This window comes from Heterodontus francisci, chromosome 14 (genome assembly GCF_036365525.1).
Source record: "Heterodontus francisci isolate sHetFra1 chromosome 14, sHetFra1.hap1, whole genome shotgun sequence".
Classification (NCBI taxonomy): domain Eukaryota; kingdom Metazoa; phylum Chordata; class Chondrichthyes; order Heterodontiformes; family Heterodontidae; genus Heterodontus; species Heterodontus francisci.
Genome location: NC_090384.1, coordinates 110,887,835 through 110,913,893, shown reverse-complemented (window position 1 = coordinate 110,913,893; position 26,059 = coordinate 110,887,835). Strand labels below are relative to the sequence as shown.

The 26,059-nt window shown below is 44.5% G+C and overlaps 1 protein-coding gene across 1 annotated transcript; it reads left to right on the top strand.

Annotated features, from left to right (window-relative positions):
• The first annotated feature begins 4,065 nt into the window (after positions 1 to 4,065).
• LOC137377226 (dispanin subfamily A member 2b-like) lies at positions 4,066 to 25,794 on the top strand. Its single transcript, XM_068046772.1, has 2 exons — positions 4,066 to 4,315; positions 24,541 to 25,794. Exons 1-2 carry the CDS (start codon positions 4,106 to 4,108, stop codon positions 24,739 to 24,741), a joined length of 411 nt encoding a protein of 136 aa, XP_067902873.1. The 5' UTR covers positions 4,066 to 4,105; the 3' UTR covers positions 24,742 to 25,794.
• The last annotated feature ends 265 nt before the right edge of the window (positions 25,795 to 26,059 follow it).

The following is a 26,059-nucleotide window of genomic DNA, read 5'->3' as shown; positions in this document are numbered from 1 at the left end:
CTTCAGTGTCTGAGGAGTCACAAATGGTGCTGAACATTGTGCAATCATCAGCGAACATCCCCACTTCTGACCTGAAGATTGAAGGAAGGTCATTGATGAAGCAGCTGAAGATGGTTGGGCCTCGGACACTACCCTGAGGAACTCCTGCAGTGATCTCCTGGAGCTCAGATGATTGACCTCCAACAACCACAACCATCTTCCTTTGGGGTAGGTATGACTCCAACCAGTGGAGAGTTTTCCCCCTGACATTGACTCCAGTTTTGCTAGGGCTCCTTGATGCCATACTCAGTCAAATGCTGTCTTGATGTCAAGGGCAGTTACTCTCACCTCACCTCTTGAATTCAGCTCTTTTGTCTATGTTTGAACCAAGGCTGTAATGAGATCAGGAGCTGAGTGGTCCTGGCGGAACCCAAACTGAGCGTCACTGAGCAGGTTATTCTAAGCAAGTGCCACTTGATAGTACTGTCAACGACAACTTCCATCACTTTACTGATGATTGAGAGTAGGCTGATGGGGCAGTAATTAGCCGGGTTGGACTTATCCTGCTTTTTGTGTGCAGGACATACCTGGGCAATTTTCCACATTGCAGGGTAGATGCCAGTGTTGTAGCTGTCCTGGAACAGCTTGGCTAGGGGCGCGGCAAGTTCTGGAGCACAGGTCTTCAATACTATTGCCGGAATGTTGTCAGGGCCCAAAGCTTTTGCAGTATCCAGTGCCTTCAGTTGTTTCTTGATATCACGCGGAGTGAATCGAATTGGCTGAAGTCCGGCATCTGTGATGCTGGGGACTTCAGGAGGAGGCCGCGATGGATCATCAACTCGGCACTTCTGGCTGAAGATTGTTGCAAATGCTTCAGCCTTATCTTTCGCACTGATGTGCTGGGCTTCCCCATCATTGAGGATGGGGATATTTGTGGAGCCACCTCCTCCAGTTAGTTGTTTAATTGTCCACCACCATTCACGGCTGGATATGGCAGGACTGCAGAGCTTAGATCTGATCCATTAATTATGGGATCGCTTAGCTCTGTCTATCGCATGCTGCTTATGCAGTTTGGCACGCATGTAGTCCTGTGTTGTAGCTTCACCAGGTTGACAACTCATTTTGAGGTATGCCTGGTGCTGCTCCTGGCATGCCCTCCTGCACTCTTCATTGAACCAGGCTATATTATAATGCTAGTGTGGGAGATATGCTGGGCCATGAGGTTACAGATTGTGGTTGAATACAATTCTGCTGCTTCTCATTGAAAGCCTCTTCACAAAAATGCACGTTTGTTTTTGTTTTTATTAGTAAGATAAATTTGTAATGCCTTTATCTTTCAAAATTTGCTCAACGGCCGAGCAAAAATCTTAATGTGGCCCCCCACCTGAAAAGGTTGGACAACCCTGGTCTAACATTAGTTGTAGGGAAAATTTTAGAATCTATAGTAAAGGATGTGATAACAGAACACTTAGAAAATAATGGTAGGATTAGGTAGAGTCAACATTATTTATTTATGAAAGGAAAATCATGTTTAACAAACTTATTAGAATTTTTTGAGGATGTAACTAGTAGAATAGATAAGGGGGAACCAGTGGATGTGGTGTATATTTTCAGAAAGCTTTTGATAAGGTAAAACACAGCAGATTAGTAAACAAAATTAGAGCACATGGGATTGGAGGGAATATACTGGCATGGATTGAGATCTGGTAAATGGACTGAAAACAGAGATTAGGAATAAATGGATCATTCTCAGGTTGGCAGGCTGTGACTAGTGGGGCACCGCAGAGATTAGTACTTGGACCCCAGCTGTTCACAATATATATCAATGGTTTGGATGTGGGGACCGAATGTAGTGTGTCCAAGTTTGCGGGTGACACAAAACTAGGTGGAAGTGTGAGTTGTGAGGAAGGTGCAAAGCGGTTTCAAGGGGATTTGGAAAGACTTAGTGAGTGGGCAAGAATGTGGCAGATGGAATATAATGTGGAAAAATGTGAGGTTATCCACTTTGGTAGGAGGAATAGATGTGCAGAGTATTTCTTAAATGGTAAGAGATTATAAAGTGTAGATGTACAAAGTGATCTGGGTGGCCTCGTCAATAAGTCACTGAAAACTAACATGCAGGTGCAGCAAGCAATTAGGAAGGCTATTGGAATGGTAACCTTTATCACAGGAGGATTTGAGTACAGGAGCAGTGAAGTCTTGCTTCAATTGTATAGAACCTTGGTTAGACTGCACCTGGAGTACTGTGTGCAGTTTTGGTCCCCTTACCTTAGGAAGGATATTATTGCCATAGAGGGAGTGCAATGAAGATTCACCAGACTTGTTCCCAGGATGGTGAGACTGTCCCATGAAGAGAGATTGGGGAAACTGGGCCTGTATTCTCTCGAGTTTCGAAGAATGAGAGGTGATCTCACTGAAACCTACAAAATACTGAAAGGGATAGACAGGGTAGATGCAGCTAAGATGTTTCCCCTGGTTGAGGAGTCTAGAACCAGAGGACATCATTTCAAAATAAAGGGGAAGTCACTTAGGACAGAGATGAGGAGAAATTTCTTTACTCAGAGGGCAGTGAATCTTTGGAATTCCCTACCCCAGAGGGCTGTAGAAGCTCAGTCATTGAGTCTGTTTAAAGCAGAGATTGACAGATTTCTAAATACCAGTGAGGATAGAGTGGGGGAAAAAGGAATTGAAGTAGATAATCAGCCATGATCGTATTGAATGGCAGAGCAGGCTCGATGGGCTGAATGGCCTACTCCTGCTCCTATGTTCCTAAAGACGCTTCAAGGGGATTTGGAGAGGCTAAACAAGTGGGCAAAAATTTGTCAGATGGAATACAATATGGAGAAATGTGAGGTTATCCACTTTGGTAGGAAAAACAGTAATACAGAGTATTTCTTAAATGATGAGGGGCTGGGAAGTGTTGAACTTCCAAGGGAATTGAGTGTCCTTGTTCATGAGCCACTGAAAACTAACATGCAGGTAGAGCAAGTAATTAAGAATGTAAATAGCAGGTTGGCCTTTATTACAAGAGACTTTGAGTGTAAGACTAAAGATGTCTTTCTGCAATTATATGGAGCTTTGGGCAGATCACACCTGGAGTATTGTGTGTGGTTTTGGTCTCCTTACCTAAGATATACTTGCCATAGAGGGAGTGCAACGACGGTTTATCAAACTAATTCCTGGGATGGAGGGAGTGTCTTATGAAGAAAGATTAAATAGACTGGGCCTTTATTCTCTGGAGTTTAGAAGAATGAGAGGTGATCTCATTCAAACATACAAACTCTTACAGGGCTAGACAGGGTAGATCCAGGATGGATGTTTCCCCTGGCTGGGGAGTCTAGAACAAGGGGACACAGTCTCAGATTAAGGGGCAGGCCATTTAGGATTGAAATGAGGAGAAATTTCTTCTCTCAGAAGGTGGTGAATCTTTGGAATTCTCTGCCCTAGAGGTCTTTGTCGGCTCAGTTGTTGAGTATGTTCAAGACTGAAGGGATCCAGGGATAGTGAAGGAAAATGGTATTGAAGTAGAAGATCAGCCATGATTTCACTGAATGGCAGTGCCAGCTCGATGGGCTGAATGGCCTACTCTTGCTCCTATTTCTTATGTTGTTATGTCAGTTGGGCTGTTGGAGGTGTTTCAGTTCCTTGCTCTGCTGCAGTCTATAAATTGAGTGGTTCAGGTTCAGTTTGCTCTCTGACTGAAGGAAAAACCAGTTGGTTCCAGTTGAAAATTTCAAATGGTTGTAACTGGACTGAATTGACTTCATCTGGAAACAGTTGGATAAGAATAACTGGAAGGCAGTTGGGATTCCAGTTGTCCAGTATTAGGCAGTATTATCCAGCCAACTTAACCTGGAATCAGCTCAAGTTCACTGGTCCCAGTTAAGGTTTGACTGGAACCGGTTGGAGTTAATTGGAGCCAGTTTACAAGCAGTTGTTTTAACTGGAACAAGTTAGTGTGCGGATGAACATTCTGAAAGTAAACTGATTGATTAAAGCTCAGGAGAATGGCAGCCTCTGTCAATTAGTTTGTTGGAGGAGGTTCCAGTCTCTTGCTCCACCCCCGTCTATAAATTGCCGACTCCGGAGCGTTTCACATTCACTTCACTCTGCCACTGAATCCAGGATGGAATACAGAGCCGACCAAGTGCCAATGAATCCCCGCACCTACCCTTACCAGGGCCTGAAAGAGGACGGCCAGTCGGTCCCGACCACCGTCATTAACCTGGCCCCAAATGTTCGCCCGATCCGGGACCACCTGCTCTGGTCTCTCTTCAACTTCTTCTACATGAATTTCTGCTGCCTTGGATTCGTGGCTCTGGTTTACTCGGTCAAGGTGAGGGGAGGGGGAGACCCCCGGGGGGGAGGAGGGGGGAGGGAGGCGGAGACCCCCGGGGGGGAGGAGGGGGGAGGGAGGCGGAGACCCCCGGGGGGGAGGGGGGAGGGAGGCGGAGACCCCCGGGGGGGAGGAGGGGGGAGGGAGGCGGAGACCCCCGGGGGGGAGGGAGGCGGAAGGGAGGCGGAGACCCCCGGGGGGGAGGGAGGCGGAGACCCCCGGGGGGGAGGAGGGGGGAGGGAGGCGGAGACCCCGGGAGGGGGGAGGGAGGCGGAGACCCCCGGGGGGGAGAGGGAGAGGGAGGGGGAGGGGGTGTGGAGACCCCCGGGAGGCGGAGACCCAGAGAGAGCGGGGCGGGGGACTCCCGGAGCCGCTGAACACCCCCTCCCTCTCGGCCGGGTTGAAGATGAGCTTTTGCGGACAAAGTGTTTCATTTCTGTAGTATTTTGTTGGATAATGTTTGCCGTTTGTTAAATATTTTGGGATTATTTTGGCTCGGGGAACGATCGCAGATTAAATGTATCTGGAATGAGTCACGTTGGAAAGGTGCGGCCCATCAAGTCTCTGCTGGTTCTGCAAGAGCAATTCAGACAGTCCCATTCTTTCCCCTAGCTCTGGTTTCCTTTTCCTTTTAGATATTTATTCAATTCTGCTGAGAAATCAAATAGTGAATCTGTTTTCAGCGGCCCTTCAGAGCGTGCATTCCAGATGTTAACCACTGCTTGTGTTTAGAAATGAATTCTTACTGATGTTGTCTTTGGCCCTTTTGGCCAATCGCCCGAAGTCTGAACCGTCTGGTTATCGTCCTTCAGCTGGAGAAATGCCGGTCTGATTGAGTCATTGGGAGAGTTTGTGGGAGATCCTGGGTATTAGTGATTGTCAAGACTGGTACATGAAACAGTGCAGTTCGACCTGGGTGAGCTGTCTGACAATGTAAGAAAGAGCAGTATTCGGTCCTTGCATTCTGCTGCATCATTAAGATCATGGCCAATCTTTTACCTTGCCCCTACCTTCCTGCCCATTCTCTCTTCCTGAATTCCTCTTGTACCTACTCAATGACCTGAGCTTCCAATTCTCTCTCTCTAGGGTAGAGAATTCCCAAGATCAAGCCCTCAGTGGAGAAATTCTCCTCATTAGTCCTAACTGGCTGACCACTTATCCTTTGACTGTGGCCTCATGTACTAGATTTCCCCAAGCCAGGGGAGAACAGTCACTCAGCACCCACCCTATCAAGCCCCTGAACAATTTTGTTTCAATTAGATCACCTCTTCTAAATTCCAGAAAATGTAGACCTCGTCTCTTCAATCTCTCCTTCAGAGGACTGCCCCCTCATCCAAGGAATCAGTGTAGTGAACCTTCATCACACTCCCTCTAGGGCAAGTATATCTTTCCTTAGGTAATGAGACCAAAACTGTACACAATACTCCAAGTGAGACCTCATTGAAACACTACATAATTGCAGTAAGACTTCTTCACTCTGAAGCTTTAATCCCTTTTATAGCAAATGTGAACATACCTTCTAACTGGTTCCTGTACCTGCATGTTAACTATCTGTGAGTCATGTACAAGGATGCCCAGATCCTTCTGAATTTTTTGCATTCTTTCATTTGATTTGAACATTGGTGGGAAGACCAGCATTTATTGCCCATCCCTAATTACCCTTGAGGAGGCAGTGGTGAACCACCTTCATTAACCACTTCAGTCCATCTGGTGTAGGTATACCCACACTTCTGTTAGGAAGTGATATCTATAGAAGATATAGTTCAAAGTCAAGATGGTGTTACTTGGAGGGAAACTTGCATGTGGTGTTCCCATCAATCTGCCTGTGTCCTTCCAGGTGATGGAAATTGCGAGTTTGGAAGGTGCTAGGTTGGGCCTAAGACACTACCCTGAGGAACTCCCGCAGCAATGTCCTGCGGCTGAAATGTTTGGCCTCCAACAACCATCTTTCATTCTGCTATTCCACTCCGACCAGTGGAGAGTTTTCCCTCTGATTCCCATTGACTTCAATTTTGTTGGGGCTCCTTGATGCCATACTCTGTCAAAGGCTGCCTTGATGTTAATGGCAGTCACACTCTTAACCTCTGGAATTCAGCTCTTTTGTCCATCCTTGGACCCAGGCTATAATGAGGACAGGAACCGAGTAGCCCTGGCGGAATGCAAACTGAGCATTGGTGAACAGGTTATTGCTGAGTAAGTGCCATTTGTTAGCACTGTCGATAATGCCTTCAATCAATTTGCTAATGGAGAGTAGACTGATGGATGGTAACTGGTCAGATTGGAATTGTCTTGCATTTTGTAGACAGGACATAACTGGTCAATTTTCTGGTGTCTGGTAGGTGCCAGCATTGTAGCTGCAAACATTTCCCAGTCTTTCACCATTCAAAAAAATATTTTTATCTTTCCTACCAAAGTGGATGGATGCCCTGCCCTAGTTGCATGAACAATACTCCAATTTGCATTAAACCTGGGCTTCATGTAGTAATGGAAAGAGGCAGAGCAAACCACCATTGTGCTGATTGGCCAAGTGATCTGGAAGACCAATTCAAACCCCTCCATGGCAAGTTGAAATTAGAATTCCTTTAACATCTGAAAATGAAGCTGTTGGTCAGTAATTGTGGCCATGAGGCTGTCCAATTCAGTTTTAAAAGCCCAACTGGTTCAGTATGTCCTTCCGGGAATGATACCTGCCATCTTACCCAACCTCAATCTTTGTGACTCCGTTCCACACCAATGTGGTTGACTCCTAACTGCCCTCTGAAAAGGCCTGTTGAGCTCATCCATGTAGCAAATCACAACAAAGAATGATTTGCGCATCCTGAGAATGAAATAAATAAAGCAAGTTGTAACTATCTGCTGGAGGTACTCCTGGTCTGTTGGGAGATCCTATTGGAATTTAAGGACTGGGTCTTGATACTTGAATGTCAACAGCCAACTTATCCCATTCAGTCTTCATTGGTGCTTCCCTGCAGTAGCAAATATAACCAGGGAAATTACTAATTCAAAAGCATGGGAGTGGGACTAATGCTGGCACTTTCAAAGCACGAGTACAATGGGCTGAATGGCCTCCCTTTGTTTGATTTTATGATGGAGATGTGGGTGAAAAATTTTTGGTCTGAGAATAAATGTTCCAGGCAGCCATGTCTGATTGCAGGATTCCAATTAAGACTATTCATAGTTCTCATAGGTAATGAACCTAATAAAGTGTAGGAATGTTCAGATAGAGGATCTGGATCGGCGCAGGCTTGGAGGGCCGAAGGGCCTGTTCCTGTGCTGTAATTTTCTACTTTGAATTCGCTTTACAGATTATTTGAAATTTGTGGGGATTCACTGAATTATTTGGAATATATTTTTACATTTGCATTTTCTTGGCTAAACATTCAATAATGTCACTAAACCCTCCTAACTGGGTTCCCTGTCAGTCAGTTGCTCCTGAGTTTACTCGACTGCTAGTAGAATGGGAAATACCAACTAATGAATGGCAAAACATGTTTGCATCAACCAAGTTATTGTACATTAGCTGTTTAAAAACTGTTTAATTGCCTTATTCTGACCTTTTGGAACACAACAAATCTGAAGTTTTTTGAAATTTGATAAATCAGTTACTTAAGTAATTGAGCTTTATACAAATGTAAGTTGTTGGCTGTTGAGGTTTTATGCCAGTGACTATTGCAGCTGCCGATCTCAGGATGCCCAACGACTTGATGAATGTTCTTGCTAAGTTCTGTATGGAGACATGGGTACTTGAATACAGAGTCAAGCCTCTGGAATTCTGCTCCAAGTTGAGCAGTATAACTACTTTCTCCTCAAGGAGGCTGATCTGGGATTCACATAGTTAGAGAATAGAATGAGGACATTCTACCCATTGAGTCCATGCCAGGACTCTGCACAGCAATCCAATCAGTCCCAGTCCCATTCCCTTGCCCCAAAAGCCTGCAAGTTTATTTCCTTCAAATGTCCATCCAGTTTCCTTTTGAAATCATTCTTCATCTGCTTCCACCACCTTGGGCAGTGGGTTCCAGGTCATTACCACTCTGAATTTAAAAAAAAAAATTCTTCCTCACATTTCCTGTGCATCTCTTGACCAAAGCCCTCAATTGTGTGTCCCCCTAGCCCATGTACCATCAGCTAATGGGAATAGCCTTTCTTTGTCTACCTTACCCAAACTTGTCATCTTGTACACCTTGATCTCCTTTGCTCCAAGGAGAACAAATTTCAGTTTCTCCAACCTAACTTTATAACTAAAATCCTCCATCCATGGAACCATTCTGGTAAATCTCCTCTGCACCCCCTCAAGGGCCCTCACATCCTTCCTAGAGTGTGGTAACCAGAACTGGATACAATACTCCAGTTATATGTATCCTAACCAGAACTTTTATAAAGGTTCTGCATAACTTCCCTGGTGATAGACCATTGTTAGCAAGGAACTGAGCTGATTTCCTAATTTCACTTCATCCAATCTGTAAAACTGGAGACATTAATCCATTAGACTGGGCTAGATTGGAATTGGGTCCCAGTATTGAAGGGTGAATGCTTTGACTTGCTGTGTGACCAGCTCTTGTGTTCCTTCTAATAACTTATGACTTAGTTTAACTTCTCCACAATTTCTGGCAGAGGAGGAGTATATGTTAAAAGTGGATTACCTCAGAAGTTCAGAAGAATGTAATTTGTAGATTTATAGAGCATTGGAGCTTTCAGTGGAAAATTCTAGAAGGCACTGTTGGCCTATTTTCTGAAACTTGATCTAATGCCAAACACTTGAGAATCTAGAGATTCTCTGAAGGATCACTGACCCTGAAATACTAACACTGCCTCTATCCACATGTTGCCAGACCTGCTGAGTATTTCCAGCATCTGCAGTATTTTGCTTTTATTTTCAAATCTATTCTGTGATCAGAGTTTTGTGTTAAGGATGACTGTGATGCTTGATCAAGCCAGGCAAATTTAGTTATAGGAAATTGGAATAAAAATGCATTGTAATTCCAGGGCTGGTGAATTCACTGCTTTCAAGGTGAAATCATTTAAATTGTAACTTTTTTTTTTAAAATGAGGGAAGTCAATTGACTTCCATCAGTTGTGACCCTGTCCATGAATGGTGTAACCTAGTGCTCCATCCTCTCCATTAGCTGGTTTGAGGGGGTGGGGGACAGTGGGGCACAGTGCTAATTTTTCCTACTGTCTGATCCTAAATCACCAGATATTTTTAAATTCAAGTCACAATTTACCATAGTGGGGTTTGAACTCTTGGTTTGCTGCTCAACTTGTGCCAATAGCATGGGGCTGCTGTGGGCATTGATAGTCCATTCACAGACTTGTATTTAAGAAAAGCCACACACTGAGCACTTCAGGTAATCTGGCTAGCAGTTTGAATCAGTATTATAGCCTGTGCTGGATAATTAGGGAGCTGGTAGTTGGACTATTTTTGGCATTTGCACAGGTAGCGGGTTAGCTGGCTTCTGATCAATTGCTTTTGGGCCTGAGTCCCCTCAAAGCTGCTCCTCCTCCCCAGATAGTGTTTTTTCCTACAGTGGAAAATTCTAGAAGGTGCTGTGGGCCACTTCCTGAAACTTGATCAAATGCAGATTGTATTAACACATTCAGGGAACAGACAGGTGTAATACAATGTGCTTGGGGTCATGTATATGAACTCTTGTGTACAGTGTTGTAGGATTTCTACATGCTTAACTAACTCAATTGAAGTTGGGCACTTTGCTTTGATAGAATATTCGAAGATTGTGAATCTTGTGTTTTCCATTTGCATTCTATATTTGCACTTTCTTGGCTGAACTTAACTAAGCCCCAGTAACTGGGCTCCCTGTCAGTCAGTCTGCTGCTGTCATGGAATCTTCCACATACAATGTAGAGTCATACTGGGATGTTTTTGATCTTGTTTTAAGGAGCCTAGAAAATCTCTCTTGCTGTGAGGGAACCAGAATGCAAGAGTTTCTTTCTTGTGTTGTGTTGTAAGATTTCTGGTTGTAACCAGTACAATCATCAATGAATGTCTGCTTAATCTTCACCAAGGAGCCTCCAACATTCATTAGTTTAACCCTTCGCTGCAAGATCTGACTAGGCACAGAAAGGACTCCGATCCTGCTCTCGTCTGCTAAAACTACTCGCTATTCCAGGATTGTTTTCTCTACTGCAAACCATCATCTTGACCCTTCTCTGTCTCCTCCACCTCACCTCAAACAAGAGAGGAACTCGTGGACAACTTTGTCAGTAAGATTGAGTCTGATCATCTACCTCTGACTCTTCCCTCCCTTCCCCTCACCCATTGGGCCAAACTTCCTCCAGGGTTCCACCTGCCCTCACCCTGAACTCTCTCTCCTCTTTCTCTAGTTTCTCTCCGATCTCCCCTCATTCCCTCAGCTCATCTTGTCCACGGGACCTACCTCCTGCTCCCTCAACCCTCCTACTGAACTGCTGATCACACAACTTCCTTTCTTGGCTCCCATGTTAGCTATTAATGGTTCACCTCGCATGTTCTTCCCCCCCCCCCCCCCCCCCCCTCTCTCCTGTCCTTTTAAATCTGTTGTCTTCACCCTCAAAAAAAAAACCCTTTGACTCCACTATCCTTACAAATTACTGCCACATCCCCAACCTCTTTCTCCTCTCAAGTCCTTAAATAAATCACCTCCTAAATCCTATCATTCCTGGAGCACAATGTTTGAATCTCTCCAATCAGGTTTCTGCCCCTGTCATAGTACCAAAACAGCTCTTATCAAAGTCACAAATGACATCCCATGTGACATTGACAAAGGTCAACTTTCCCTCCTTGTCCTTCTCAACCTGTCTGTAGTCTTGGACATGTTGACTATGCTTTTGTCCTGTAACACTGCTGCACTGTTGTCCAGCTGGGTGGGACTGCTCTCATCTGGTTCCATTCTTATCTGATTGTAGCCAGAGACTCACTTGTAATGGTTTCTCTTCCTGTTCCTGCACTGTTAGCTCTGTCAACCCCCCACCACAAAGGATTTATCCTTGCCCCCCCCAAATGTTTTCATCAATATGCTACCCCATCTGAAATCACTTTAGCTTTCACATTTGCTGACAGCACTCGGCTGTACCTCACCACCTCTCCTTGATTTCTGCACTTTTACTAAATTATCCAACTGCTGATCCTTGTTTTCTATTCACTCCATAGCCTCAACCCCTCTATCTCTAATCTCTTCCAACCCTACAACCCTCATGTAAGTTCATACACCTGATGTTTTGCTTCCAGTTTTTTTTCTTAAATGGAAGCTTGGCCTGATGAATTCACTTGCATTACCACTAATACTTTGAAGGTTTTGAATCACTGTCAACACTGAGCAATGGGCAAAACTGCATTCCCTTTTATGGTGACAAATCTTGCCCTGACATTTGAGAAACCACTTCCTCCTTTTCAGAAGATGTTTAAACAGGTTTGATAAGACAGGAAAATCTGACACGCAATTTGTTTTGTGCCTTTCACATACATGGGACATCCCAAAGCATTTTACAGCCAACAAGTTTAAAGGGTAGAATTTAGAAGGCCAGCCAGGTGTGCATTAGAATAGTCCAGGGCAGAGCTAACAAACATGGGGAGTTTCAGTAACAGCTGAGACGAGCAAAGTCTGGCAATGTTGGAGGTGGGAATAGTGAAGTGTAGTTGATGTCGTGTATGCAGATGCAGTAGCCGAGTTGTACACAGCAAGACCCTAGAAACAATGAAGTAATGAGGGTGATTGTGAGATGGAGGAGGTGATAGCAGGTGTGCAGAAAGGTAATACTTTATTGCACAGATTGTGATCATGCATCTTGTTTGCCCTGACTATAACCACCTGTTCAGCCTCTACATTCCACATTGGGAAGTAGCAATCAATGATGTCCTCAGTATTCAGCAGCTCCCTTTTAGTTTTGCAGTGCTAGGTTGTGCAGTGCACAGTAGACCACTGCAAGAAGTGAGACCCTCACTAGAGCATACAGAAGTGCTCCACTAGAGTGATCTAGGCACCTGAATCTCATCTTCAGCAGACCAGTGGCCTGTTCAATGTCTCTGGTGGACCAATGGCAGATGTTGTACCTCTCCTCTGCTGCAGTGAGGGTTCCTCACAGGCATGAGCTGCCATGTCTTCAATGGATAGCCCTGTCCCTGAGAATCTGTCCATGAAGGCACACTAGGCAGACAACCTGGGATTGCCTTAGTATGTCCATGTCATAGCTGCTTCCTGACAACCTTGCACACATCTGAAGGATCTGCTTTTAATGGTCATGGCCTAGTTGAACGCTGGAATGGAAGGCCTTCCTGTTGAAGGCTGCTGACCTGCTCCATGGGAGCCTTGATGGCCTCGTGTGCAGTTGATGACACTTTGCACCTGGAGGAATCCAGTGATGGCCTCTTCACTTGACTGTGTTTTTTAATTTAAGGGGATGTGGGTGTTGCTGGCTATGCCAGCATTTATTGCCCATCACTAATTCACCTTGAAAGTGGTGATCTGTCTTGAACCCCTGCAGTCCATGTTGGGTAGGTAGTGACTTCAGTGACAGTGAAGGAACGGCAATATAGTTCCAAGTCAGGATGGTGTGTGACTTGGGGAACTTGCAGGTGGTGGTGTTCCCATGCATCTGCTGCATTCTTTCTAAGTTGTAAAGGTCATGGGTTTAGAAGGTGCTGTCTAAGGAGTCTTGGTGTATTGCTACAGTGCATCTAGTAGATGGTGCACACTGCTGCCACTGTCAGTGGTGGAGGGAGTGAATGTTTGTGGATAGGGTGTCAATCTAGTGGTCTGCTTTGTCCTGGATGGTGTTGAGCTGCTTGAGTGTTGGAGCTGCACCCATCCAGGCAAGTGGAGAGGATTCCATCACACTTCTGAATTGTGCCTTGTAGAAGGTGGACAGGTTTGAGCTGTTAACAGGTGAGTTACTTGCTGCAGGATTCCTGTCCCAGCCTCTGATTTGCTCTTGTAGCCATTGTATTTATATGGTTACTCCAGTTCAGTTGCAGGTCAATGGTAACCCCCAGGATATTTTTAGAGATACATCACTGACACAGGCCCTTTGGTTGTTGGTTTGTGCCGACCAACAACCACCCATTTATATGAATCCTACATTAACCCCATATTCTCTACCATATCCCCACCATTCTCCTACCACCCACCTACACTAGGGGCAATTTACAATGGCCAATTTACCTATCAACCTGCAAGTCTTTGGCTGTGTAGAGTATTAGTAGGGGATTAAGCCCCCAGGGCTAAGTGAGGAACTGAAAGAAATCAGTATTAGTAGAGAAATGGTGTTGGGGAAATTGATGGGATTGAAGGCTGATAAATCCCCAGGGCCTGATGGTCTGCATCCCAGAGTACTTAAGGAAGTGACCCGAGAAATAGTGGATGCATTGGTGGTCATCTTCCAAGATTCTATAGACTCGAACAGTTCCTACAGATTGCAGGGTAGCTAATGTAACCCCACTATTTAAAAGGAGGTAGGGAGAAAGCAGGGAATTATAGACCAGTCAGCCTGATGTCGATGGTGGGGAAAATTCTAGTCCATTATCAAAGATTTTATAGCAGAGCACTTGGAGAACAGTGGTAGAATCGGACAGAGTCAGCATGGATTTACGAAAGAGAAATCATGCTTGACAAATCTACTAGAGTTCTTCGAGAATGTAACTAGTAGAGTTGAAGAGGGGGAGCCAGTGGATGTGGTTTATTTGGACTTTCAGAAGGCTTTCAACAAAGTCTCAAGAGATTAGCATGTAAAATTAAAGTGCATGGGATTGGGGGTAGTGTATTGCGATGAATAGAAAATTGGCAGACAGGGAACAGGGGTAAATGGGTCTTTTTCCGAATGGCAGGCAGTGACTTAGTTTGAGATACAGCACTGAAACAGGCCCTTCGGCCCACTGAGTCTGTGCTGACCATCAACCACCCATTTATACTAATCCTACACTAATTCCATATTCCTACCACATCCCCACCTGTCCCTATATTTCCCTACCACCTACCTAAACTAGGGGCAATTTATAATGGCCAATTTACCTACCAACCTGCAAGTCTTTGGCTGTGGGAGGAAACTGGAGCACCCGGAGAAAACCCACGCAGACACAGGGAGAACTTTCAAACTCCACACAGGCAGTACCCAGAATTGAACCCAGGTCGCTGGAGCTGTGAGGCTGCAGTGCTAGCTACTGTGCCGCCCCTTTTTTCTTTTTTTTTTTAATCATAAGGTCAGAAGTGGGGATGTTTGCTGATTGCACAATGTTCAGCACCATTCACAACTCAGATACTGAAGCAGTTTTAGTTTTTTTTTTAAAGAGGGGTACCACGGATTGGTGCTCGGACCCCAGCTATTCACAATATACATTAATGATTTAGATGAGGGAATTAAATGTAATATCTCTAAATTTGCAGATGAGAAAAAACTTGGTGGGAGGGTGAGTTGTGAGGAGGATGCAGAGAGGCTTCAGGGTGATTTGGACAAGTGAGAGTGGGCTAATCCATGGCAGATGCAGTATAATGTGGATGAATGTGAGGTTATCCACTTTGGTAGCAAAAACAGGAAGGCAGATTATCATCCGTCTATAAACAGGGGGAGATATGCAGCGAGACCTGGGTGTTCTCGTACACCAGTCGCTGAAGGTAAGCATGCAGGTGCAACAGGTGGCTAAAAAAGGCAAATGGTATGTTGGCCTTCATAGTGAGAGGATTCGAGTACAGGAGCAGGGATGTCTTGTTGCAATTATACAGGGCTTTGGTGAGACCACATCTGGAGTATTGTGTGTGGTTTTGGTCTCCTTATCTGAGGAAGGATGTTCTTGCTATAGAGGGAGTGCAGCGAAGGTTTACCAGACTGATTCCTGGGATGGCGGGACTGACGTATGAGGAGCGATTGAGTCGGTTAGGATTATATTTGCTGGAGTTCAGAAGAGTGAGGGGGGATCTCATAGAAACCTATAAAATTCTAACAGGACTTGACAGGGTAGATTCAGGAAGGATATTCCCAATGGTGGGGAAGTCCAGAACCAGGGGTCATAGTCTAAGGATACAGGGTAAACTTTTCAGGACTGAGATGAGAAATTTCTTCACCCAGAGAGTGGTGAGCCTATGGAATTTGCTACCACAGAAAGCAGTTGAAGCTAAAACATTGTATGTTTTCAAGGAGTTAAATATAGCTCTTGAGTTTAAAGGGAGCAAAGGGTATGGGGGGAAAGTGGGAACAGGTTACTGAGTTGGATGATCAGCCATGATGATGAATGGTGAAGCAGGCTTGAAGGGCCGAATGACCTTCTCCTGCTCCTATTTTCTATGTTTCTATGATTCAGTGATGGTAGTCATTGAATGTAAACGGGAGATGGTTAGATTCTTGTTGGTGATAGTCATTGCCTGGCATTTGTGTGGAACGAATGTTCCTTGCCACTCATCAGCCCAAGCCTGGATATTGTAGCTGAAGGTGGTTGGGCCTACGACACTACCCTGAGAAACTGCTGCAGTGATGGCCTGGGACTGAGGTGATTGACTTCCAACAACCACAACCTTTGCACTAAGTATGACTCCAGTTTTGCTAGGGCTCCTTGATGCCATACTCAGTCAAATGCTGCCTTGTTGTCAAGGGCAGTCACTCTCTCCTCACTTCTTGAGTTCAGCTCTTTTGTCCATGTTTGAACAAAGGCTGTAATGAGGTCAGGAGCTGAGTGGCCCTGGTGGAATGCAAACTGAGCATCACTGAGCAGGTTATTGCTCAGCAAGTGATTTTTGATAGCACTGTCGACAAGCCCTTCCATCACTGTACTGATTGAGTAGACTGGGTGTTAATTGATTGGGTTGGACTTGTCCTGCTTTTTGTGTACAGGACATACCTGGGCAATTTTCCACATTGCAGGGTAGATGTCAGTGTTGTAGCTGTCCTGGAACAGCTTAGCTAAGGGCGTGGCAACAGTACAATTTCTGGAATGTTGTCAGGGCCCTTATCCTTTGCAGTATCCAGTGCCTTTGGTGATTTCTTGGTATCACTTGGAGTGAATCGAATTGGCTGAAGTCTGGCATCTGTGATGCTGGGCACCTCAGGAGGAGGCAGAGATGGATCATCAACTGGGCACTTTTGGCTGAAGATTGTTGCAAATGCTTCCATTTTATCTTGTGCTACCAAACCAGCCTGCTTGAGCAGGGCATTGGTCACTTCCTTCATGCACCAATGGGCTGCAGCCTGGGAGACCCCACATATCACCAGTGGTTCCTAGAAAGATCTGGAGGCATAGAATTTGAAAGCCACAGTGATCTTCAAAGCCTATCCCTGTGAGTCTCTGTCCTGAAGCATGTTGCATCAATCGAAGGCAACCCTCAGTCTGCGCTAACACTGCTGCTCGGACATAGAGATAGTTGAGCCCTATACAGTAGTCTCTTGCTCATGCCCACTTTGAGTAGGTGGCTGTTGGCATCCCCTCCCAGAGGCTAGTCCTCTTGCTCCTGATATGCCCCTACTGGTGCCTGGACTGACCTCTCTTCCTCAGGGGGTGGGAAGGGGCAGTGGTTCCAGCCTTTGGCAGGTGAACACTGAGTCTTGCATGTTCTGTTTGGCCCACCTCCCTCCACACCTTTCCCTGGCCAGTCCTTTGGGAGTTTGTGCCACTACCCCCTGCCCTGCAGTGAGTGCTGGCACCCTTGTGAACCCTGGGCTCTCATCCAGCAATGTTGTCCATTCACCACCCTCCCACTGCACATTGGCGCTCTCTCGCGACAGGACTCTGATTCCAGTGCACCACTGACTAAGTTTGTAAAGAGATATAAAACTTGGGTTTAATGTTTTAATGACCTCTATTTGAGAGGTTTCCCCCCCCCCACCAAGTCTGAAGTCCATCCTCCATCGTTCCTGCTGTGTGAAATCTGGAACTAACATCAGACCTTCAGCCAAACGTGTCCTACTATTTTCCAGCAATCCTGGAGTGAGGCCCAAACCTATGACAACTGTTGAGAGCTTCCAGTGCTTCAAGCTGACAATTACACAACCATTCATTAGAGTTTGAGCACAACACCATCTACTTCTACTTTCCAATCTGCCTGGTCTACAGTCAGACTGGACAACATCAAATGTTATACTGACCACAACAATAGAGCAACATTCCTCCTGAGCACTTGCAGGCTTTTTTTTTTTTTGAAGGATGACTGATTGGGACCTGAATATTGAAGGGTACATGACATGTAGGAAGGACAAGAAGCTAGGAAAAGGTGGAGGGGTATCTGTTAATGATAGCACAATAGAGAGGGATGACCTAAATTCAGGAGACCAGGATGTAGAAGCAGTTTGGGTAGAGATGAGATGATAAAGGCAAGAGGTCACTTGTGGGTGTGGTGTACAGGTCCCTTAACAGTAACCACAAGGTAGAATGGGGTATAAAGGAAGAAATAATGGGAGCTTGTCAGAAAGATATGGTGATAATCATGGGGATCCAATTTAAATGTAGATTGGAAAAATTAGATGGGCAAAAGTTGCCTAGTTGAGGTTATAGAATATTTTTGGGGTAGTTTCTTGGAAGAGTATGTTCTGGAGCCAACCAGAAAGCATGTTATACTAGAACCAGTATTGTAGAACAAGATGGGATTAACTGAGTTCCGAAGAAGGGTCACTGACCCGAAACGTTAACTCTGCTTCTCTTTCCACAGATGCTGCCAGACCTGCTGAGTGAATCCAGCATTTCTTGTTTTTGTTTGGGATTAACTGACCTCTGTGACGGCTAGGCAGCAGCAATTGAATTTTGCATTCCATTTGAGGGAGAGAGGAGTGGGTCTAAGGCTAGTACTTTAAACTTTGAGGGCATGAAAGCAAAGCTAGCAAAAGTGAACTGACGCAGTAGGTTAAAGGATAGGTCAATAGAGATGCAGTGGCAGACATTTAAGGGGATATTTCAGAAAACACTGAATAGATACATTCCAATGAGAGAAATTTCAAGTGGAGGGCCCACAATCTGTGGTTAACAAAAGTTAAAGATCATATCAAACTGAAAATAAGCATAATTACACAGATGGGTGGCAGGTCAGAATATTGGACAATGTTTTTAAAAGGCAAAGAATGCCAAAGATTAATGAGGGAAAAATTAGAGTACAAGAGAAGCTAGAAATATAATTTTCTATAATAGCAAAATAGTGCAGATGCTGTAAATCTGAAACACAAATGCTGGAAATACTCTGCAGATCTGGCAGCATCTGTGGAGAGAAGCAGTTAATGTTTCAGGTCAGTGACCCTTCATCAGAACTGGCAGATATTACAAATGTAATTTGCTTTAAGCAAATAAAGTGGGGGTGGGGCAAGAGCTAACCAAAGAGAAGGTGTTGATGAGACAAGGTCACAGAATAGTCAGTTTCTGTTGCTATTTTTAAAAAAAAAGTTAGAGCATTGGTGCTATAGAAAATGAGTCTGGGGAATTAATGATGGAAAATAAGGAGATGACAGATTAACTGAACAGGTATTTTGCATCAGTCTTAACCACAGAGGATACAAGTAACATCCAGGAAATGGGAGGGAGGAACTCAAATTACAATCACCAGGGAAGTGGTACTGAGCAAATTGTTGGAGCTGTGGGCTGACAAGTCCCCAGGTCCTAAAAGAACAAAGAAAATTACAGCACAGGAACAGTCCCTTCGGCCCTCCAAGCCTGTGCCGATCCAGATCCTCCATCTGAACATGTCGCCTATTTTCTAAGTGTCTGTATCTCTTTGCTTCCTGCCCATTCATGTATCTGTCTAGATACATCTTAAAAGACACCATCGTGCCCGCATCTACCACCTCCGCTGGCAATGCGTTCCAGGCACCCACCACCCTCTGCGTAAAGAACTTTCCACGCATATCCCCCCTAAACTTTTCCCCTTTCACTTTGAACTCGTGTCCTCTAGTAATTGAATCCCCCACTCTGGGGGGGGGTGAAAAAGCCTCTTGCTATCCACCCTGTCTATACCTTTCATGATTTTGTACACCTCAATCAGGTCCCCCCTCAACCTCCATCTTTCTAATGAAAATAATCCTAATCTACTCAACCTCTCTTCATAGCTAGCGCCCTCCATACCAGGCAACATCCTGGTGAACCTCCTCTGCACCCTCTCCAAAGCATCCACATCCTTTTGGTAATGTGGCGACCAGAACTGCACACAGTATTCCAAATGTGGCCGAACCAAAGTCCTATACAACTGTAACATGACCTGCCAACTCTTGTACTCAATACCCCGTCCGATGAAGGAAAGCATGCCGTATGCCTTCTTGACCACTCTATTGACCTGCGTTGCCACCTTCAGGGAACAGTGGACCTGAACACCCAAATCTCTCTGTACATCAATTTTCCCCAGGACTTTTCCATTTACTGTATAGTTCACTCTTGAATTGGATCTTCCAAAATGCATCACCTCGCATTTGCCCTGATTGAACTCCATCTGCCATTTCTCTGCCCAACTCTCCAGTCTATCTATATTCTGCTGTATTCTCTGACAGTCCCCTTCACTATCTGCTACTCCACCAATCTTAGTGTCGTCTGCAAACTTGCTAATCAGACCACCTATACTTTCCTCCAAATCATTAATTTATATCACAAACAACAGTGGTCCCAGCACGGATCCCTGATGGACTTCATCCTAGGGTCCTAAAAAGTGGCTAGTGAGATAGTTAATGTGTTGGCTTTAATTTTCCAAAATGCCCTAAATTTGGGGAAGATTCCATTTATATTGGTTATTTTCCAATGTAACTCCTTTATTCAAAAAGGAGGGAGACAGAAAGCAGGAACCTACAGGCCAGAGACCTTAAAGTCTGTCTTCGGGAAAATGTTAGAATCTATTCAAGACGTTATAGCAGGGTACTTAGAATAATTCAAGGTAATCAGACAGTCAACATGATTTTGTGAAAGGGAAATCATGTTTTTAATTGGAGTTTTTTGAATTAATGTGCTGTGAATAAGGGGAACCAGTAGGTGTACTGTACTTAGATTTCCAGAAGGCATTTGATAAGGTGCCACAAAGGTTATTGCAGAAAATAAAAGCTCATGGTATGGGGGTAACATAGGCATGGATAGAAGATTGGCTATCTAACAACAGTAGGTAGAAATTAGTCATTTTCTAGTTGGCAAGATGTAACAACTGGTGTGCCACAGGGATCTGTGCTGGGGCCTCAACTTTTTACTATTTATATAAATGACTCGGATGAAGGGGCTGAAGGTATGTTTGCTAAATTTGCTGATGACTGAGGTGGGAAAGTAATTGTGAAGAGGACATGAGGCTACAAAGGGATTTGGTCTGAGTGGGCAAAGATCTGGCAAATGGCATTTAATGTGGGGAAATGTGAAATTTATTTTATTTAGAGATACAGCACTGAAACAAGCCCTTTGACCCACCGAGTCTGCCATCCAAGAACCACCCATTTATACTAACCTTACAGTAATCCCATATTCCCCACCACCTACATACCCTGGGGGCAATTTACATTGGCCAATTTACCTATCACCTGCAAGTCTTTGGCTGTGGGAGGAAACCGGAGCACCCGGTGAAAACCCACGTGGTCACAGGGAGAACTTGCAAAGTCTGCACAGGCGGTACCCAGAATTGAACCCGGGTCCCTGGAGCTGTGGTGCTAACCACTGCCACTGCCGCCCAGGAAGAATAAAAACTTGTATCTAAAATGTGAGATTGCAGAGGGATCTGGGTGTCCTAGTGCATGAATTGCTAAAGGTTGGTATGCTGGTTCAGCAAGTAATTAGGAAAGCTAATAGAATTGTTTGTGAAGGGAATTGAATCCAAAAGTAGGGAGATTATGCTTCAGCCACACAGGGCATTGGTGACTCCACATCTGGAGTACTGTGTACAGTACTAGTCTTATTTAAGGAAGGATGTAAATTTGTTGGCAGACTAATACCTGGAATGGACAGCTTGTCTGAGAAGGTGGACAGGCTAGGCTTGTAGGTGCTGGAGTTGGAGGTGACTGAATTGAAACAAGATCCTGAGGAGTCTTGACAGGGTGGATGTGGAAAGGATGTTTCCTCCTGTGGGGGAATCTGGAACTAGGGGTCGCCCATTTAAGAAATGAGTATTTTTTTTGAGGGTGGAGTCTTTGGAACTCTTCAAAAGCCACTAGGCTGAGGTAGATCCTTGATGGGCAAGGGGGTAAAAGGTTATCTGGGTTGTGCAGGAATATGGTGTTGAGATACATCTTAAAAGACGCTATCGTGCCCGTGTCTACCACCACCTCTGGCAACGTGTTCCAGGCACCCACCACCCTCTGCGTAAAGAACTTTCCACGCATATCCCCCCTAAACTTCCCCTTTTCACTTTGAACTCATGACCCCTAGTAATTGAATCCCTGCAGTCTGGTGGGGGGGGGAGGGGGGGGGAAAGCTTCTTGCTATCCACCCTGTCTATACCTCATGATTTTGTACACCTCAATCAGGTCCCCCCTCAACCTCCATATTTCTAATGAAAATAATCCTAATCTACTCAACCTCTCTTCATAGCTAGTGCCCTCCATACCAGGCAACATCCTGGTGAACCTCCTCTGCACCCTCTCCAAAGCATCCACATCCTTTTGATAATGTGGCGACCAGAACTGCACGCAGTATTCCAAATGTGGCCGAACCAAAGTCCTATACAACTGTAACATGACCTGCCAACTCTTGTACTCAATACCCTGTCCGATGAAGGAAAGCATGCCGTATGCCTTCTTGACCACTCTATTGACCTGTGTTGCCACCTTCAGGGAACAGTGGACCTGAACACCCAAATCTCTCTGTACATCAATTTTCCCCAGGACTTTTCCATTTACTGTATAGTTCTCTCTTGAATTGGATCTTCCAAAATGCATCACCTCGCATTTGCCCTGATTGAACTCCATCTGCCATTTCTCTGCCCAACTCTCCGATCTATCTATATTCTGCTGTATTCTCTGACAGTCCCGTTCACTATCTGCTACTCCACCAATCTTAGTGTCGTCTGCAAACTTGCTAATCAGACCACCTATACTTTCCTCCAAATCATTTATGTATATCACAAACAACAGTGGTCCCAGCACGGATCCCTGTGGAACACCACTGGTCACACGTCTCCATTTTGAGAAACTCCCTTCCACTGCGACTGTCTCCTGTTGCCCAGCCAGTTCTTTATCCATCTAGCTAGTACACCCTGGACCCCATGCGCCTTCACTTTTTCCATCAGCCTACCATGGGGAACCTTATCAAACGCCTTACTGAAGTCCATGTATATGACATCTACAGCCCTTCCCTCATCAATCAACTTTGTCACTTCCTCAAAGAATTCTATTAAGTTGGGAAGACATGACCTTCCCTGCACAAATCCATGTTGCCTATCACTGATATTCCCATTTTCTTCCAAATGGGAATAGATCCTATCCCTCAGTAACTTCTCCAGCAGCTTCCCTACCACTGACGTCAGGCTCACCGGCCTATAATTACCAGGATTACCCCTGCTACCCTTCTTAAACAAGGGGACAACATTAGCAATTCTCCAGTCCTCCAGGACCTCACCCATGTTTAAGGATGCTGCAAAGATATCCTGTTAAGGCCCCAGCTATTTCCCCTCTCGCTTCCCTCAGTAACCTGGGATAGATCCCATCTGGACCTGGGGGACTTGTCCACCTTAATGCCTTTTAGAATACCCAACACTTCCTCCCTCCTTATGCTGACTTGACCTAGAGTAATCAAACATCTGTTCCTAACCTCAACATCCTTCATGTCCCTCTCCTCGGTGAATACCGATGCAAAGTACTCGTTTAGAATCTCTCCCATTTTCTCTGACTCCACGCATAACTTTCCTCCTTTGTCCTTAAGTGGGCCAATCCTTTCTGTAGTTACCCTCTTGCTCCTTATATATGAATAAAAGGCTTTGGGATTTTCCTTAACCCTGTTTGCTAAAGATATTTCATGACCCCTTTTAGCCCTCTTAATTCCTTGTTTCAGATTGGTCCTACATTCCCGATATTCTTTCAAAGCTTTGTCTGTCTTCAGCTGCCTAGACCTTATGCATGCTTCCTTTTTCCTCTTAGCTAGTCTCTCAATTTCACCTGTCATCCATGGTTCCCTAATCTTGCCATTTCTATCCCTCATTTTCACAGGAACATGTCTCTCCTGCACGCTAATCAACCTCTCTTTAAAAGCCTCCCACATATCACATGTGGATTTACCTTCAAACAGCTGCTCCCAATCTACATTCCCCAGCTTCTGCTGAATTTTGGTATAGTTGGCCTTCCCCCAATTTAGCACTCTTCCTTTCGGACCACTCTCGTCTTTGTCCATGAGTATTTTAAAGCTTACGGAATTGTGATCACTATTCCCAAAGTAGTCCCCTACTGAAATGTCAACCACCTGGCCCAGCTCATTCCCCAACACCAGGTCCAGTATGGCCCCTTCCCGAGTTGGACTATTTACATACTGCTCTAGAAAACCCTCCTGGATGCTCCTTACAAATTCTGCTCCATCTAGACCTCTAACACTAAGTGAATCCCAGTCAATGTTGGGAAAATTAAAATCTCCTATCACCACCACCCTGTTGCTCCTACATCTTTCCATGATCTGTTTACATATTTGTACCTCTATCTCACGCTCGCTGTTGGGAGGCCTGTAGTTCAGCCCCAACATTGTTACCGCAGCCTTCCTATTTCTGAGTTCTGCCCATATTGCCTCACAGCTAGAGTATTCCTTCGTGCCTTCCTTCAGCACAGCTGTGATATCCTCTTTGACCAGTAATGCAACTCCTCCACCCCTTTTACCTCCCTCTCTATCCTGCCTGAAGGGATACTGTAGGGTTAGTATAAATGGGTGGTTGTTGGTTGGCACAGACTCGGTGGGCCAAAGGGCCTGTTTCAGTGCTGTATCTCTAAATAAATAATTGTAGATTCCATGAGAAAACAAACCATTCTTTCACTTTAATGCACTGTAATAAGGTTTATTTTAAAGAACCAGTTATTTTGGATTGTTTTGTTTTTGGGTGTAAATCATGGGCAATTGCTGCTTTAATATTTTGCTGGATTGACTTGTATTTTTGAGTTGAGCCTGAGAAAGTCCACTGGTATTAGTTGTTGGAAATTATTGTGTGCAATAGTCAAGTGTTTTTCTGACCAACAACACAAATGAAACTGGATAAGAGTGACACTCTTTTTACTAGCAGGTACCTTGCACAGACTAAAATCATTTCCAAGTTACCATAACTTCAAGCACTGAATTGTAGTGTCCAGCTAATGGAGATGTTCAAGTCTTGTTGGATGTATTCACACTTGTTTTCTTTTAGTCTAGAGATCGGAAAGTTGTGGGAGATGTAGAAGGAGCTCGACACTATGCGTCTACAGCCCGAGGATTCAACATTGCAACCACAGTGCTGAGCATCCTTGTCTTCATAATCCTCATTGTGATGTTGTTCGCTGGCGTGTTTCAGGCATTGCAAATCATAAAACAACAACAACAACATGATGGCTTTGGAAGTGGGAAATGAAGCAAATCAATGATGGCAGTGTCTCATTGTCCATGGCGGGAGCTGTTTTCTGAGCAAAGTCTTTTCAACACCTTGATGCAGTTTTAGTCTATTATGGCTTCTTTCTATCTATAATGTCTTTTTAGTGCTGATATGTTTAAATGTTCATCTTGCAGCAATACAGATTTCTATAAAACTTGGCCAAGGTGTGGCCTTAATTGTATTAATGTAATTGTTTAGAGACTCTTGGAGTTAATGAAGCTTCCTGTGTTCAACTGTAACACTTCCTCTTGACAGAAAAAGCCACATTGCATAGAATGGGTTAATGATTAATTGCATGAAGTGCTGACATTTCATGGCAGTGATGTACTTTGTTCTGGGAAACAGTAAATGCAAAACTTGATTTGTAGACTGTCATTTAGATGCTGCTAATTACACTTTGGAGTTGCCTTGATTTATGTCCTGGGGTGAAGGTGTTGGGGCTTTGAATTGATCTGCTCAATAAATGACTTGAAGGCCAGAGAAAATGGACTTTTTTTTTTAACTGCTGAGCTATTTGAGGAGCAGCAATGAGTTTTGATAGCCTCCCGAACTTACCCAATTCCACTCCACCCCTCTGGTAGAAGCTGTTGGCCTTTTTTTCTGTTTGAACCATCTCTGGTGAAGGCTGAATCTAAATAGTCACATTCTGACAATGCAAAGGCTATTTGTAAGAAAGACTGCAGATGTTGGTGGCTGTGAGCCTCCTGAGCCACTCAATGTCAGCTGATATCTGAGAAGGGGCAAATGGAATTTGTGAAGCCAAACCATGAGACAACCTCCCGAGGGATGTTACCGGTCAGTCTAACTGCAGTAGAATGTGTCTAGAACAGGAAATTGATGAATAATGTACATGTCACAAATGCCTTTTAGTGCAGCTAGGCACAGGAATCTGTTATAGACCAATGGTGCTTCATACTTTTATCTGTAGGGTTTATCCAGATTAACACCTCTTTCTCAGTTATATATAGAGTAATTTAGCTCCTTTTAATAACATGGTGGTAATATTACAAATAAAATGGTAATCTTGAAGAATTATTTTGTTGGTCTTCACTGAGTAACAGAATAATTGATATTCTGAGGAAGTTAATAATGGATCAAGAACTACAAGCCAAAAACCAATTTTGGAAAAAAACTAATTGCACTAAAGACTGACAATTGCCTAGGACCTGATGGTTTCCACCCAGAGATAAAAAGATGAGGAAATTCCAGATTCTCTGTTAATCGGGACAATGACTGAACACTTTGGGCTAATTTCATCTATCTTACTGTTTTCTCTCCTTGTCCAGTCTCTTCCCAG